At 39.5% G+C, this 15,817-nt stretch overlaps 1 protein-coding gene across 1 annotated transcript in view; it reads right to left on the bottom strand.

Annotated features, from left to right (window-relative positions):
* Window positions 1-14,878, bottom strand: part of esyt1b (extended synaptotagmin-like protein 1b) — a 41,092-nt gene extending 26,214 nt beyond the window's left edge. The window contains exons 1-14 of the mRNA XM_083972347.1: window positions 14,207-14,878; window positions 12,367-12,408; window positions 9,801-9,935; window positions 9,182-9,255; window positions 8,333-8,405; window positions 7,852-7,941; window positions 6,820-6,875; window positions 6,544-6,664; window positions 3,239-3,415; window positions 2,534-2,616; window positions 2,345-2,393; window positions 2,160-2,249; window positions 1,253-1,348; window positions 639-710 (exon numbers count right to left, since the gene is read on the bottom strand). Coding sequence (XP_083828473.1) covers window positions 639-710; window positions 1,253-1,348; window positions 2,160-2,249; window positions 2,345-2,393; window positions 2,534-2,616; window positions 3,239-3,415; window positions 6,544-6,664; window positions 6,820-6,875; window positions 7,852-7,941; window positions 8,333-8,405; window positions 9,182-9,255; window positions 9,801-9,935; window positions 12,367-12,408; window positions 14,207-14,602 — 1,554 coding nt within the window. The 5' untranslated portion in view covers window positions 14,603-14,878. The remainder of the gene's footprint in view (window positions 1-638; window positions 711-1,252; window positions 1,349-2,159; window positions 2,250-2,344; window positions 2,394-2,533; window positions 2,617-3,238; window positions 3,416-6,543; window positions 6,665-6,819; window positions 6,876-7,851; window positions 7,942-8,332; window positions 8,406-9,181; window positions 9,256-9,800; window positions 9,936-12,366; window positions 12,409-14,206) is intronic.
* Window positions 14,879-15,817: the final 939 nt, after the last annotated feature.

The following is a 15,817-nucleotide window of genomic DNA, read 5'->3' as shown; positions in this document are numbered from 1 at the left end:
TAAAAAACATCATCTACAGCAGTGGTTCTCAATGTTTTTTTTTTTTTTTTTACACTTTTTTCTAGAAATTTGACCACTTTTTTCCAATTTTTCAGAAATCTCTCCAAAAATTCACACCATTGGCCCTAATTTGAACATACATTGACTAAAAAAAACAATGTTATTCAGTCTCAGGACAAATATTTGTGTATTTCTGGTGTTTGTTTCACAATTTTGTCCAATTTGGGGGGGATCCTTGGTCTAATTTGTGTCAGTTTTTGTGTCCTTGATGTAAAAAAAAGTTTCATAACCACTGATCTACAGTGTTATAAGTGAACTGTCTCTGTAGATGTAGCGCTAAGAGCAAAACTAAAAACCAGAGGGGACAGAGCCTTCTCTGTGGTGGCCCCTATGCAGATTAGGACTGCACAAACACTTGAGCACTTTAAGTCTCTATAAAAAAACTAGTTAGGTTTTATATGTCTTCACTTTTGTTTCATTGTTTTATTGCATGTTTTTACTGTACATTACCTGTATCCCATTTAGCTTTATTGTTACTTGTGTGTTTTATTGTACAGCACTTTGGACAACTTGGGTTGTATTTTTAAATGTGCTATATAAATAAATATGTATTGTATTGTAGATATATATATATATACCTTGCTCTCTCTGGTGATGTCCTGCACAGAGAGTTGCACCATGGGATTGGGCTCTTTGTTTCCCTTCTTCATCTGCAACATGAACATTAATAATAGAAACACACAGTGAGTGAGGCATGTGAACAATGGCAATCTGTGACCAACAACCGCCTTATCGGCCATTCTGACAACACGTGGCTCCCTGTGATGAATAGCGTGTGTGTGTGTGTGTGTCCTGCTGCCATAGCAACGGCACAAATAGATGAAAGGAGGCATCGTGCTGCATGGTTGAATCAGGAAGTACCAATCTGCACCAGAGAAACCACAGGAACTGAGTTTCATGATGAAGATTGTTGAACATTGTTGCTGTTTATTTTGTGTGTGTGTTTGGTGTGATATCAGGAACACAATACAGTAAGGAATGTGAGTGTGTATATATATAAATGTGTGTGGGTGTGTGTGTGTTTAACAGCTTTAGCCACACTGCAGGGTGACGAAGGCCGAGTCAGGAGTGTCAGACATGCAGATGGCGGTTAGGTTACAGCTCTGCCCCTTTTCTCAGTTCAACCACACACACAGGAAGCGGCTCAGAGCGACACACGACATGCGGTTGTGGAAGCGCGATGATGACTCACAGGAAGTTCCTCAGCCTTGTCCAGATACACAACCAAGATGGCAGCCGAAGGAGGATCAGCAGTCGTTCTCGTCACGCTCTCGTTCCTCTTTAGGACCTGGAAGACAAAACAAGTCACATTCATTATAGTCTCCAAACTCATCATAAATTAAATCATTATTATTATTTCATTATTTTCGGTTTTCACTGATGTGTGCTCAATTTTCTTCATCCACAAGCTCTGTATCTCTTAAAAAATAAACAAAATCTTCTCTAATAACTCTCACCTCCCTCTCTGCATACTGTATATGTTTTTTTTTCTTCCCGACCCAGAATGTAACATTTGGGTCGGTTTGTCTTTTCCCCAGAGAAGTGCAATTGACTTTTTTAGCATGCAACAAACACAAATCTATCATCATTTGTTCCCTTTTGCATGTACTTGTGGCCCTTGGGATAAACAGTAACCTTATTGTAAAATGAAAAGGGCAGGATCCATTAAAAAGTTTTTTTTTTTACTTTTTCAGATTGTACACTTTTTTTAATGTAAAATTTAAAAAACAAGAACAAAGTGGTCTAGTGTGATATTATTTTAGGTGGAGTGAATGCATAATCTATTTTTCCCAGTTCTTCTCCCAGTGTCTCCATACAGTAAATCTCTTCCACAATCCCAACCATCTCCTCAGGTTTTAGTTTTCCTGCTACTTTCTAAAAGCATCTTTAATACGTATTTATCTCTGTTTTTAATCAGATTATATTGTAGTATATTGTAATGAATAACTTGTCTAACTCAGTTGCCATTTGACACCAGTACTGCGGTTGTATTTTTGGACATGCGCAAAAGACGTGGAAACGATGAGCCACAGTTTTTTTCCACTGTGACACTTTGATGATGAATCTCTCCAGAGGTGAATGAGCGATTTGATTCCAACCTGCTGCAGCTGGTCGGTGCTCGGCAGCAGAGACAACCACTCCAGTCTGAGATGAACCTGTCCTGTCGGAGCGTCTTTCAGAGTGAACCACTGAGAAGAGAGTGAAACCACACGGTTACACAGATTAAAATGTGTTGATACAGCAGCTGATTGTTGTAAAAAAAAAAAAACAGCTTCTCACTTACGTCATCCACAACGACAGATTTCTTCACGATGCCCAGATCCAGCTTAGTCCTGGATGGAAGAGGTTATTTTAAAGTTTTTAAAGTTCAAGTACTTTTTTTTCTCCCTATTTGTTCATAACAGGTGTCAGATGGAAGGTGACAACGAGAGATTTCATATTTGTCCACACAAGGAGACAAGGTGAAATGTACCTGCCCAGGAAATCATCCTGGTCTGTGTCTTTGTCATAAACCTCCACCTCCAGCTCCTGACCAGGAACTTCATGGACTATGACCTGACGTAGCGGATACACACACAAGGACATGAAGACGGACAGTATGGAAGCTGAATCTGACCTCACACTGCAAAAACTCTAAATCTTACCAAGAATATTTGTCTTATTTCTAGTCAAAATGTCTAATTTCTAGTCAAAACAAATCTCATTATATCTAAGTAAGTATATTTATACATATACATACATAGTTATACATAAAAAAAGCTTGTTTTTAAACTATTTTTACTCATTTCAAACCTATTTCACTTGAAATAAGTAGAAGAATCTTTTCTTTCTTATTACAAGCACAAAAAACTTGCTTTCACTGGCAGATTTTTCTACTTACTTCAAGTGAGAATTAGTTTGAAACAAGTGAAAATTATCTAAAAACAAGTTAATTTATAGGTGATGAGTCTTATTTAAAGTGGAAAGAGTTAAGTTTTGACCAGAAATTAGACATTTTGACAAGAAATAAGACAAATATCTTGGAAAGATTCAGAGTTTTTGCAGTGTTCATGAGTGAAAATGGCTGTTTTACATCCCTCAAATACAGAACAGGGTGAAATGATACGTGAATTTTTTACGACACCGTTACACTGCAGAGAAACGATGATGACGTCACCGTGAATGAATCTCCCTTTACCTCGTACATCTCCCCCCACTTGGGAGAGTGTGTGTTGTCGATGTGTTTGGAGGTGAAGGTCTGGGGGCCGACCCTCAGGATGGCGTACGGGTCGGACAAACCGGCCATGACGCCTTTCACGTAGTTGTCCTTCGCTGCCAGACTCTTGGCCTCCAGCAGGTGGATACGCACAACACCCTGAAGAACAGAGAGAGAGAGAGACAGAGAGAGAAAGAGGTAAAGGTATAAATTATAGACATCTTTTTTCTTAAAGGTATAGTATGTAGGAATTGCCCCCATCTAGCGGTGCGGTTACATATCTGAACGTATTCTTGATGTTGCATTCACCTGAAATCGGGCAGACGTCAGACAGACAACAGACGCTGCATGTAACAGGATAAACAAGCGTCTATGTAAACAAGTGGTCCGCCAGCACGAGGCAAAACAATACAGGCGTGACAACATGTTGTCATGGTGATGTGGTATTGTTTTACCGTCTTTCTCTGGTGGAGTAAAATGACGTCCGGTTGGTTTGCCGACGGCCGTCTGCCTGACTGCACCTGAATGCAACAGCAGTGCCTCCGTCCTTCCTCACACTACACAGTGGTGACAGTTTTAACAGGCCGAGCCCACAGCTCCGCTCAGTTTCCGTGGTTACCTACGGTCACGATGCCACTCAACGTAAAAAAAAATGGCGATGCATCACCATTAACAATATCACAGAAAAGTCTATTTCCAGTAGTTCAACCCCAACCAAGTATTGAGTGCATATACAGTAGATGGACAGTTTTCAGAAGGCCAACATTTCTATATTAAAAATGCAAAAAAAAAAAAAAAAACATTGCAATATTTCAATTTTGGAGATACTGATTTTTAGGCCTTCACTGAATGTTAGTCATAATTATTACTATTAAAATAAACTGAATAAATAAAGACATGGGATTTAACATCCCATTCAGTGTGTAATGGACATATAGGCCTATATAATGTGTTGGTTTCACTTTTTGAATTGAACACATTCTACATCGCGGAGGCGACGTCTTTCCACTTATTAGGGCTTCCTTCACCTCTGAAACGGGGCAGAGCTCCGTGGAAACACCTGCCTGACACAGCAACGTAGAGAACCGTGCATGTCCGCGGCGCACAGCTCCACGGACATCACAGCTCCACGGACATGCACGGGGGAAAAACGGTGTCGCCGTTTTGGGTAACGTGCGTGCATGTCGCGCGTCTACATTGGAGGTAGGCTAGTATAATCAGAAACCATGAATGAGTTCACCTCAGTTTCACGTGATTGTCACTGTCAGCCTGTTAGAAAAACATTTTACTGACCCCAGCTGAGACGCTGAGACCCCCCCCCCCCAAAAAAAAAAACAAAAACTCTTCGGATCTGAATGATTCACACAAGTCACCTAATTGGTCATGAAAAAAGCGAGTTTCGCTTTTCGGCGCGCTGTTTGCTTCCCTGTTTAGTGCATTATTAAGATGTTTACAGTTAATGAACTATCTTTTTACAAAATATTTTATGAACAACCTGAAATTTCTTGACAAAAATATGTGCAATTTCAACATATTATTATGACTCTTCTGTCTTCTATGTAATTTTCACACTTGGCATCGATTCATCCTGAGGACCGGATTGGACCCTCTGCCGGGCCGGTTGTGGCCCGCAGGCCGCACGTTTAACAGCCCTGGTTTAGATTTTATATTAAATTATCTTTTCTTTTTAGCTGAGGGGGAATAATGTAAATATCAAGACACATGGTTATTATCAGTACAACACAGATTATACAGAGATGGACAGAGTACTCGACCCCAGTACTTGAGTACAAATACTACTGGTCAAGATTTACTCCGTTACAAGTAAAAGTAGCTCAGTCGACATGTTACTCGAGTAAGAGTAAAAAAGTACTTGCTTTTAAAGGTACTTAAGTATCCAAAAGTACATGGTTTTAAATTTACTTTAAGTGTAACTAAGAGTAAGAGTAAATTTCTTATTTTTCACATTAATGAATTACTATATTTCTTTCTAAATGAATTTCAGGAGCTTTTAACTCTTGTTTGTGAGAATGAACTCTTTGAAAGCAGCTGCACTGATGTGCTGCTTTTAGGGGTCAGGGTTTCCTTCTCTGACAAACACAGCTTGTGTCCAATAGGATTTTAGAAAAAAAAGAAAGAAAAAAAGAGCAGACCTGAAAGTAACGAGTACTTTTCAGCCTTCCTAGAAATTAACTTGAGTAAAAGTAAAAATATTTGTCTTGTAAATGTATTCAAGTAAGAGTAATAAGTACCAAAGAAATCTAATACTCAAGTAAAGTCAACCAAGGAGGGGAGGTGATATCAACAAATTGCTTCTCAGACGTGAACTTTTCTGGATTTATACTTTAGATACTATGTCACCCAAGGGCATGAACGAAGAAATGGACATTCGTCCATTCCTATAATTATTGTTATTTTGTCACACATTATTGCCCATTCAGTTTGTCATTTGTGTGTTGCTTTGTACTTGAATGTGTTATATTATTGTGCCTTAGCACGCAGGTGTGGCCTCAGTAGCATATGCCAACTTCATGACGGCACTCATGCCTGATCACTGTTTGCATATCCTATTGAGTGTAGCTTCCCTGTGTGTCTCTCGCACTAGTGTTTTATACACTTAGATTTTGATATATATTTTTTGATATATTTTTCTACTATCTATGCAATTTTCTACTATGTATGCTATGTGTAACATGATATGTGATATGAGATCTCTATGTTGTGGCTGGTATGACTTACTTCTATGGTGTCTTTCATTGGTATGGGCGCATGTGTACGCACAATACACAGTGTATTTACTTGTGTGTGTGTGTGCTCCTGTACCCATGCTTGTGTTTTTCTCAGGAAATTTTTTTATATTGATGTTTAAAAATACTAGAATATAACAGGACTTTGTAGTACTAGTGGATGCCGTTTTGTATGCTTTTTCTTTGGCACTCTTTAATATTTTTTTTATGTGAAATGTTAGGTTTTGTGTTTGTACCGGTATCTGCTTCCTGGTTTCTAGTTGTCACATGACTACCACATGATACTTAAGATGGCGTCTATGTGGATTTTGTATGTCTGACGAAGAGCTTTGGCTCGAAACGTTACACTGTTCCTGATAATAAATGGACTGCATTTAGGAGCCCTGCGGTGTGCGAGCCTTTTTCTTTCTTTTTACTCAAGTAAAGTACAAATCCTCTGGATATGTACTTAAGTGCAGTACTCAAGTAAATTTACTCTGTTACTGTCCACCACTGGAATTATAGGAATGTGAAATGTGCAGGTGCATGTGCAGGCGTTACCCTGGGCAACGGAGAGCGCAGCTGGGCCACGTGCAGACCGGGGACCAGGGGGACGACCAGACGGTTCGGCAGAACCAGGAAGGAGGCGATGGCGTCCATGATCATGCTGTCTGACATCACACTGAGGCCGGAGAGACAGAGAGAGAAGAATTAATCCACTGCAGAGAAAACTTACTGCTCCACTGCCTGAGAGAATTCATTATTCACTCTATATTAAATTCCACACAGTAATAAAATCCCTAATGACTAAACCAAAGTAACAACATCGTGACTCACTTGAGTCCAGGGATGTCCAACAGATTAGTCAGTCCAGTCCAGTTGATGTCGAGTTTCTGGGAAGAGATAAACAGATAAGAGGAGAATGTAGCGTGTGTGTGTGTGTGTGTGTGTGTGTGTGTGTGTGTGTGTGTGTGTGTGTGTGTGTGTGTGTGTGTGTGTGTGTGTGTGTGTGTAGAGCAAATCAATCAGGATTGATGAGAAATCAATGGCAGCAAAAGCAGCTCAGATACATGATACTATACACAGGAATCAGGACTGAAGGTGCAGGAAGAACAGAGGACAAAGAGCTCTATCAATAGCTTAAAGGGATAGTTCATCATTTTGGCAAATCGGCCCATTGCCATAATCCCTATAGTCATAGCAGTAGGTTCGTTACCTTTAATTGTCGGTGCAAGCTATTTTTAGAACGGCGGAGCAGAGCCGTGAGCTGCTCAGAGCTACGCTACGGAGGCTCATGGGATTTCTTGGTTTCCCTCATCAAACTCATCAAATACACAATCCAACAACTCCACAACGCTCTGGTGGACAAGTTGTGACCTGCACATTCACCATGCTATGAGATAATAACACAACGTTACCAGACAGAGTTGTTTTGGAGGGAAATTCATGCAAAACCGCTGATGCGCGTTGCCTTCAGGGGCAGTTTTTCATCAACAGTCTCTGTATTTCCCTCTAAAACAACTCTGTGTGGTAACGTTGTGTTATTATCTCATAGCGTGGTGAATGTGCAGCTCACAACTTGTCCACCAGAGCGTTGTGGAGTTGTTGGATTGTGTATTTGATGAGTTTGATGAGGGAAACCAAGAAATCCCATAATGAGCCTCCGTAGCATAGCTCTGAGCAGCTCACGGCTCTGCTCCGCCGTTCTAAAAATAGACAATGTCCATATTTATGCTTATTTAAGGAAGTCTTCTTCTTGTAAAACCTTGTCAAACATGTTTATTTTTTATGATAATTGAATTACTTTTATTTTTTTATTTTTACATATACTAAATAAACAAATCGTCCAAATAAAAAAACAGGACGTACCGGCCTCCTGATGAAAAACATGCTGACCGCTCCGACGATGGGGACGTCTCCAATCAGAGGCTCCAGAATCACACGCATCATCCCGTGAAGCTGAACACACACACACAGAGAGAGAGACGACACGACACATGAGATGATTGTGGAATAAAAATAATCCAAAAACACTAAAACATGAACACAGCAGCAGATCTTCTATTAGTCTGAAATGTATAACTGCAGCTGTGTTTGTTTATTCATGGTACCTACTCACTGTATTATCCACTGTATTTGTATTATTGCATTTATTGTATTCAGTATATTTTATTCTATTCTAAAGCCTAACCACCAGGGACAAAGACTGCTAATTAGCTGAAGCTAGATGTCTTATATGCATCACATTTTCCCATTTTCTGTGGCAATGTTGTAAGTATTGTCCCTGTTAAATAAACATTAAAATAAAATAAATAAGTATGAATTTCAGCACAGTTAGAAGACAACACACCTGTATTCCTTTGACTCCGGCTTTGCAGAAATATCGTTTCACCTCCACGTTGATCTCCACATTTCCAACATAGCTGAGGATCAAAGATGCAGAGTTTTTTGGTTTTTGTTCTCAGTACATGTTTGTTTTTGTTCATTACACCTTTGTACGGCATAACAGAGTTAAGAGTTACAAGTTATTGAATAACACAACATCTCATCACTCCAGTCTGAGCGTCCTTGGTCTAAAGGCGACCGGGTCTTTGCTATCAGAGCTTTGGACCGACCTTCCCAAGGAGAAAAGGCAAGGTGACATCTTTTAAATCACTCCCTAAAACGCACTTCTGCAGACTTTATAACAATAATAATAATAATACTTTATTTATATAGCACTTTTCACAGCACAAAGCCACAAAGTGCATTACAAACACAGTAAAAACGGAGCACAGAAACATAAAAACAAAAGCAGAAACAGAAAACACAAACAAGAAACAGTCCGGAAAAAGGAAGGGGGGCAGAGTGGTTATTAAAAGGCTTGATGGAAAAGGTGCTCATATGTAATGTCCTCTTACTATTATTATTATTATCATTTTCTTATTGTTTTTACTTTTATTCCCCGTCCTAACGTGCTCTCACTTTCTTAATTTGTTCCCCACTCCATTTTCAGATCCACTTGTCCCTTGTCTTATTTTTTACTCAAAGTTTTACTCAGATGTTTTTTAGTTGTTCTAAGAGTTTGACTTCTATCTCATCATTTGTTTGACTTGTTTTATCTCTTTTAGTCTTTGTTTCAGTGAACTATAATAACCCAGATGCCACCACCAGCTCAGAGATCAGTGGGTTAATAATAATAATAATAATAATCATTTACCTGATGTACAGATCCAGCAGCACTTGTCCCTTGTCGTTCTCTGTGTGCGCCTTGATCCCTACCACCTTCATGGCCTGGAGTAAACACAGATAATATACAGTATATACTGTAATATAAAAAATTTCATTTCATTTTATTTTAATTTTACAACACGTGCACTGTAGTGTACAACAGGACTATATTGTTCTCAAACGTGCAATATTTTGATGCTTATAATGTACATGGAAAAACTAGAATTATCATGTAAAGTACAGTAACACATCATAAAAACTAATGTCAATTATAGGGTTTTCATTCTTTTTTATCAACTACACTATTTATCTTTGTGATTTCATCATTAGAGATGGTATTTCATTGACCATTCAGACGTTTTAGAGCAAAAGACAAACAGGTTGCATCTTATGCTCCTATGATTAATGCCTAAACAAAAGGGTTGTTGTCCATCCATTAGCAGTTTTCACTGATTACTCATTATTTAGAGTCAAGAACAAAATCAAGGTATCTGTTTTCTGGAGTATATTTCCATGGGCATTCATTTTGCACTGATTTAAGACCTCAAAACCCTGTGTTTTGGTTTTGGCCCAGTGTATAGTTGAAGGTGTGAGTGTGGAGGCTTCACCTTGTCGCCCATGTCCACCTTGGTGAAGGTGAGCGTCTGCAGGTGGGAGCTGGAGGCTCGGATGGACGGAGCGATGGTTTCCACCAGCAGCTTCTCCAGGTACTGACCCACAAACGGCCACACCTGCTGCAGCACCTGGTCCGGGGCGGAACAAGAGGCTGCAGGTTAGATATGATGATGTAGTAGGACATGTACTGGACGTCCCTGCTGCTGCTGCTGCTGCTGAAGGCGAGACACTTCAGGCTAAAACACAGTTTTTTCATGCACTGATCTATTTAGAGATTTTGTGCTAGTTTTCTTCCTGTATTTTTTCAGAAAAGTCAGAAGAAATGGTAGAAAATCCACATTAAGGTGGTTATTTTACTTCATTTTGTCTCTTTCGTCAGTAGATTTCTCCTTAATTCACCAAAAGTTAGTCTGACCCATGTCATGTCAGGTATCATTGTAAAGCTCTCTCTCTCCTGAACAGTGATCTGGGCTCCAAAAATTGTCATTTCATCTGTATCCGCAACCAATCATAAAAGTCGGTTTACATGAACAATCTATGGAATTTTACAGTACTTTAAAGGCCGTTTTCTCAGAAAGAGTTTTTCAGACTCAGACTCTGAGCTAGAAATCTCCACTTCAGCAGCACTTACAGACACCAAACCTTCCACTTTGATCCCTTTCGATATTCTGAAGGTTTATACAGAGGGGATTGTTGATATATCATTCACAGCCTGATTTATACAACATTTTATTCCTAAAAACATGGAGAAATCAGATTTTTTTTTAGGGCTGGTGGCAGTATTTTCTCATTTACAGAGTGATAAAAAGAGATATCCAAAATCCTCCTCTGTAAAAACTTCTGACTCTAATATGTCAACAAAATAAAACAAGAAGTTTGAAAGTAGCTTTATCTATTGTTCAGATTTCGGTTCTGGAAATGTATGCACTATGCAAATTAGCGCATATTTCATTAGATATTGCCTCATTTACATATTTAAACATAAAATTTGACAAAACTTGTAATACAAAAAATATTTCTCTTAATGTCAGTGATAAACTTGGGAAGTTTCATGGTGATGTCTGTTAGTTAAATGTTTTACCCTATTCACCTGTAGTGTCTCGCCTGGAGCTTTGGGTAAACTTTGTAATGTTAGCTCCGTGCATAGCAACACAAATATCTGTGGGATGCCTCGGCTTCCAGCGGCATAACAGAGGAGGAATGGCAGAGACAGCTGAGCCTCCTCAGCTGTTTGGGTTCTTATTTAGATCCTTAGATGAATGAGTGAGTGAGTGAATGAATGAACAGCGTTGTTCTTCTGCTTGTGTTCACAGTATTAAAGCCTGTACTGTAAATACTCCACAAGAACAGAGACATTTGTTTTTCATACACTGAAAAAACTCAAAATCTTACCAAGAATATTTGTCTTATTTCTAGTCAAAATGTCATTTCTAGTCAAAACTAATCTCATTATACCCAAAATAAATATCTTCATACAAAAGTAGCTTGTTTTTAGACACTTTTTTTTACTTATTTCAAGCCTATTTTCACTTGAAATAAGTAGAAAAATCTTTCACTGGCAGATTTTCTACTTACTGCAAGTGAAAATGTGTTTGAAACAAATGAAAACTATCTAAAAACAAGTTCGTTTTTAGGTGATGAGTCTTATTTAAAGTGGAAAGAGATTAGTTTTGACTAGAAATGAGACATTTTGACAAGAAATAAGATAAATATTCCTGGAAAGATTTTGAGTTTTTGCAGTGTACTTCATGAGAGCCTTTAATGCTCCTTCTGCTGCTGCTGCATAAACCTGCAGAGTTTTCATTCCCAACAAGAAGAAAAGAACAAAAAGCAGCAGAGGCCGTGTGTGTTTGGTTGTGTGTCCAAGTTTGTGTTTCTTGTGGGACTGTAGAAACTAAATGTGTTCCAGTTCAGCATAAGTAAAGAGTGAGTCATCAACCGCCTGCTGCTGCTGCTGCTGCTGCTGCTGCTGCTGTTGCTGTGGGTGAAGCTCGATCAACAGGGGAATCTGGTGACCCCCCCTCCAGGAAAGAAGTCTCAAATCTCTGCTTTGTCTTCTCACAGACGCTCAGATGATCTCGTGCTCCCTGGATACTTTTATTTCTGTAAATCTATATCAGTGGCCTCGAGCAGGAGAAAGTTGGAGAGCAGGTCAGAGCAGAGGGGGGATTTCTGCAGTTTCATTTGTATAGAAGGGGGGTGGGAGGGGGTGTGACTGACTGAGCAGCTCCGCCTCCTTCCTCTGAGCTGCTCTGCAATGAAATGGAAATGTTGAGAGAGCTGGTCTGGCACTGGGCCGACTCTCTGCAGCACAGACACACTGACTGGCTGGATACACTAATGGCTGTTCCTGCTACCATCCATCAGCTAGCAGCTAGCTATTAACCTATCATATACTGTATTATACACAACCGAGTGTCAATCAGCACAACAGCTGGGGGACAGACGTGTACGTGTGTGTGTGTGTGTGTGTGTGTGTGTGTGTGTGTGTGTGTGTGTGTTTACTGTGTTTATTATCGACAAAGAGGGAAACAAACAGGAAAAGAAGCTTATTGTTACCTTATTGAGCCACTCAACCTTCTCCACATCTGGAAAGTTGACCTGACGGACGGAGAGAAACACAATGAGCTGACATCATCATCAGGGAAATGATTCAGAAAATATCATTTAACATTAACAACACTTTTAATGTCACAGAAAACTGATCAAAACTATTCAGCTATATTATTCAAAGGTATATATTGATATTACACTGCAAAAACTCAAAATCTTACCAAGAATATTTGTCTTATTCCTAGTCAAAATGTCATTTCTAGTCAAAACAAATCTCATTATACCTAAAATAAGTACATTTATAGGCTACACACATAGCTATACATAAAAAGTAGCTTGTTTTTAGACACTTTTTACTTATTTCAAGCCTATTTTCACTTGAAATAAGTAGAAAAATCTGATAGTGGAGCAAGTTTTTCTTTTCTTAAAGTGGAAAGAGATTCGTTTTGACTAGAAATGAGACATTTTGACAAGAAATAAGACAAATATTCTTGGAAAGACTTTGAGTTTTTGCAGTGTATATGATTTATCTTTGCACTGAGCTCAGGTTTTGCAGTGTGAGTGTGTGTGTGAGACGTCTCCTCTCCTCCATTTTATTCCAGGTCTGCAATAACAACACTGGGCAAACTGGGCATGACTGAGGAAGATGCCTGATTTTTAATACTTTAATGAGCAGCGTGCCCTCGCTACGTTACGCAAGCTATGACTCAAATGAAATCACTCCCCCCTCCTGGAACAAGTACACACAGGAAAGAAAAGATCTTTATAGGGTGTGGCCAACTAGATATTCAGAGTTAAACAGAAAAAAGAAAAAGAAAAAAACAGGCCCATGTGGGTTTCAGGCACGTCCATGTTTGGTCCATTTACTATGAGACGGAGACGACTCGGTAGAGATCCCAGATAAAACTGTACATATGATTATAGGGTGTTGTGTTACAGGCTACACACACACACGCACGCACACACACACACACACACACATTGCAACACAACGCAACACACCACAACAAATCTGGCCACAGTGAGAGGAAGTGTGAGGAAGATGGTATATGATGATTCTGATGCACGTTTGCATGTGTCACTAAAGACTTGAACTCCTCAGGAAGACGAGGAGAAGTGAAGTTTTTTAAAAACTGGAGAAAAGAAAGAAAAAATAAAAGAGTGGAACAACAGTTCTTTGTCTGCAGGAGGAAAACATTTCCTTTAACCCTTTCTGCTGCAGAACCAACAGAACCAGAACTACAGTGAGTGTGGAGAAGGTTTAGTTTACGGACTACAGTATAAAACTCAAAATCTTTCCAAAAATATGTCTTATTTCTTGTCAAAATGTCTCATTTCTAGTCAAAACTAATCTCTTTCCACTTAAAATAAGACTCATCACCTAAAAATTAACTTGTTTTTAAATCATTTTCACTTGTTTCAAACAAATTTTCACTTGAAATAAGTAGAAAAATCTGCCAGTGAAAGGAAGTTTTTTGTGCATGAAAAACTTGCTCCACTATCAAATTTTTCTACTTATTTCAAGTGAAAATAGGCTTGAAATTAGTAAAAAGTGTCTAAAAACAAGCTACTTTTTATGTATAACTATATATGTATATGTATAAATATACTTATTTTAGGTATAATGAGATTTGTTTTGACTAGAAATTACATTTTGACTAGAAATAAGACAAATATTCTCGGTAAGATTTTGAGTTTTTGAAGTGTGTGAATCCAGAGCAGCTGAAAATCTCTTCATGGTGCCTTCAGGGACCAGCTGTCTGGTTTTTACATAATGTGGGGTTACTTTAGGTCAAAGTGGGTTCTTCTGAATGGATCAGAGACAGGAGGACACATGTCTTCTTACCCACGCAGGAAGGTCTCTCTTGATCTTGGACACCCTCTTGGAGGACGTGTGGTTGTGGTACTCGTCCTGCTCGGTGTCCAGCAGCTGGATGGCCGACTTCAGCCGCGCCTCCTTGGCCTCGCGCGCGTGCTTCCAGCCGGTGTAGACCATCATGCCGAAGACCAGCAGGCTCGTGCTGACCCGGTAGTACCCGGCCAGGTAGACGGGCAGCAGCGCGCCGAGACATTTCCCGAAAGTCCAGAGAACCGCGACGGCGCTGATCCCTCTGGGCTGCGGGTCCTGCGTGGCCACGGCGCCGCTCGCGCTCTCCTCTGGCTTCTGCTCAGAGTCGCTCGCGCTCTCGGTGCCGCTGCCGCCCTTACCGGGTTCCGTCGGTTCCGATTTGTCGCTTTGCATTGTGGTGAATCCCCAAAACTAAGTCAAATCTGGAATAGTTGACTGTTAACTATTATTTTATATATGTAAAAAGCAGCTAAACTATCTACAGACCAGAGCGCATGAGCGGAACTTCACTGTGCCATTCCGTCTCTCTGTTTTTAAACGACTTTCCGTCCGTGTCGCATCTTCTTCTCCTCCTCCTCCGGGTGTTTTTGGACCGTGTTCGATGCTGCCGAGGTGAGGTGGGGCCGTGTGTCCTGTCTGTGCTCTGGCCCTGGAGGACTGACTGACTGACTGACGGTCGGTTGGCTCTCTCTTCTCCTCTCTCTGTCCCGTTATCTGGAGGAAAGAAAGACACGCCCCACTGGCCAAAAAAGAAAAAATGCATCCTTGACTCTTTCGCTGCTGCTGCGCAAACACAAAGTCATCTAATTCAATACAGTGGCCGTCATTACTGCAGCGTCACGTGGTGCAAAGGTGAACACTTTTACAAGGAGTGACAAGCAGTTTTTTTTCTCTCAATATATTAATTGCGGTGCAAAAAAAACAAACACTCTCCTGCTGACCCACATGTTTTGATTCTGTTCCAGGCTTGAACAGCTTCTCTCCTGATCCTCTCTTGGATTTGTTTGGTTTGGTTAAACATTGTATATCTGTTTCATTATTTGTCTTATTCATGTATTTGCTGTAGCCTATGTATTCTGTACTGTTTACAGGTTACTATTGGATGTACAAGGAGAATTGTTCTCCTTTGGGTGGGTTGGGAATTTTGTGGGAGGGATAAAAAGATGTGGGGAAAATGAAATCTGTGAAAATTGGTTCCAATAAATAAAGTTGATTAAAAAATATCTATCTATCTATCTATCTATCTATCTATCTATCTATCTATCTATCTATCTATCTATCTAATTAGATTACACTTTATTTATCCCCGAGGGGAAATTAGTTTGTGCTGCAGCCTTAAAAGAAGAAAAAAGCAGGACATTGAATACTATACTATATATGCATAGATATGCAAGAAATTATACAATAATAATAATAAAATACACAATTCATAAAAATACTTTAAAAGAAGCTACTGTGCTCTATCTATCTATCTATCTATCTATCTATCTATCTATCTATCTATCTATCTATCTATCTATCTATCTAGCATTTCTTTTAAAAAAGGTAAATAAATAAATTCACCTGAGTGGTGATGATGATGAGGGTGGATATTATTATGGTCACGTG

This window comes from Trachurus trachurus (genome assembly GCF_905171665.1).
Source record: "Trachurus trachurus genome assembly, chromosome: 5".
Lineage (NCBI taxonomy): Eukaryota > Metazoa > Chordata > Actinopteri > Carangiformes > Carangidae > Trachurus > Trachurus trachurus.
Note: the sequence above shows the minus strand (reverse complement) of the source record. Positions and strands in the feature narration are given on the sequence as shown.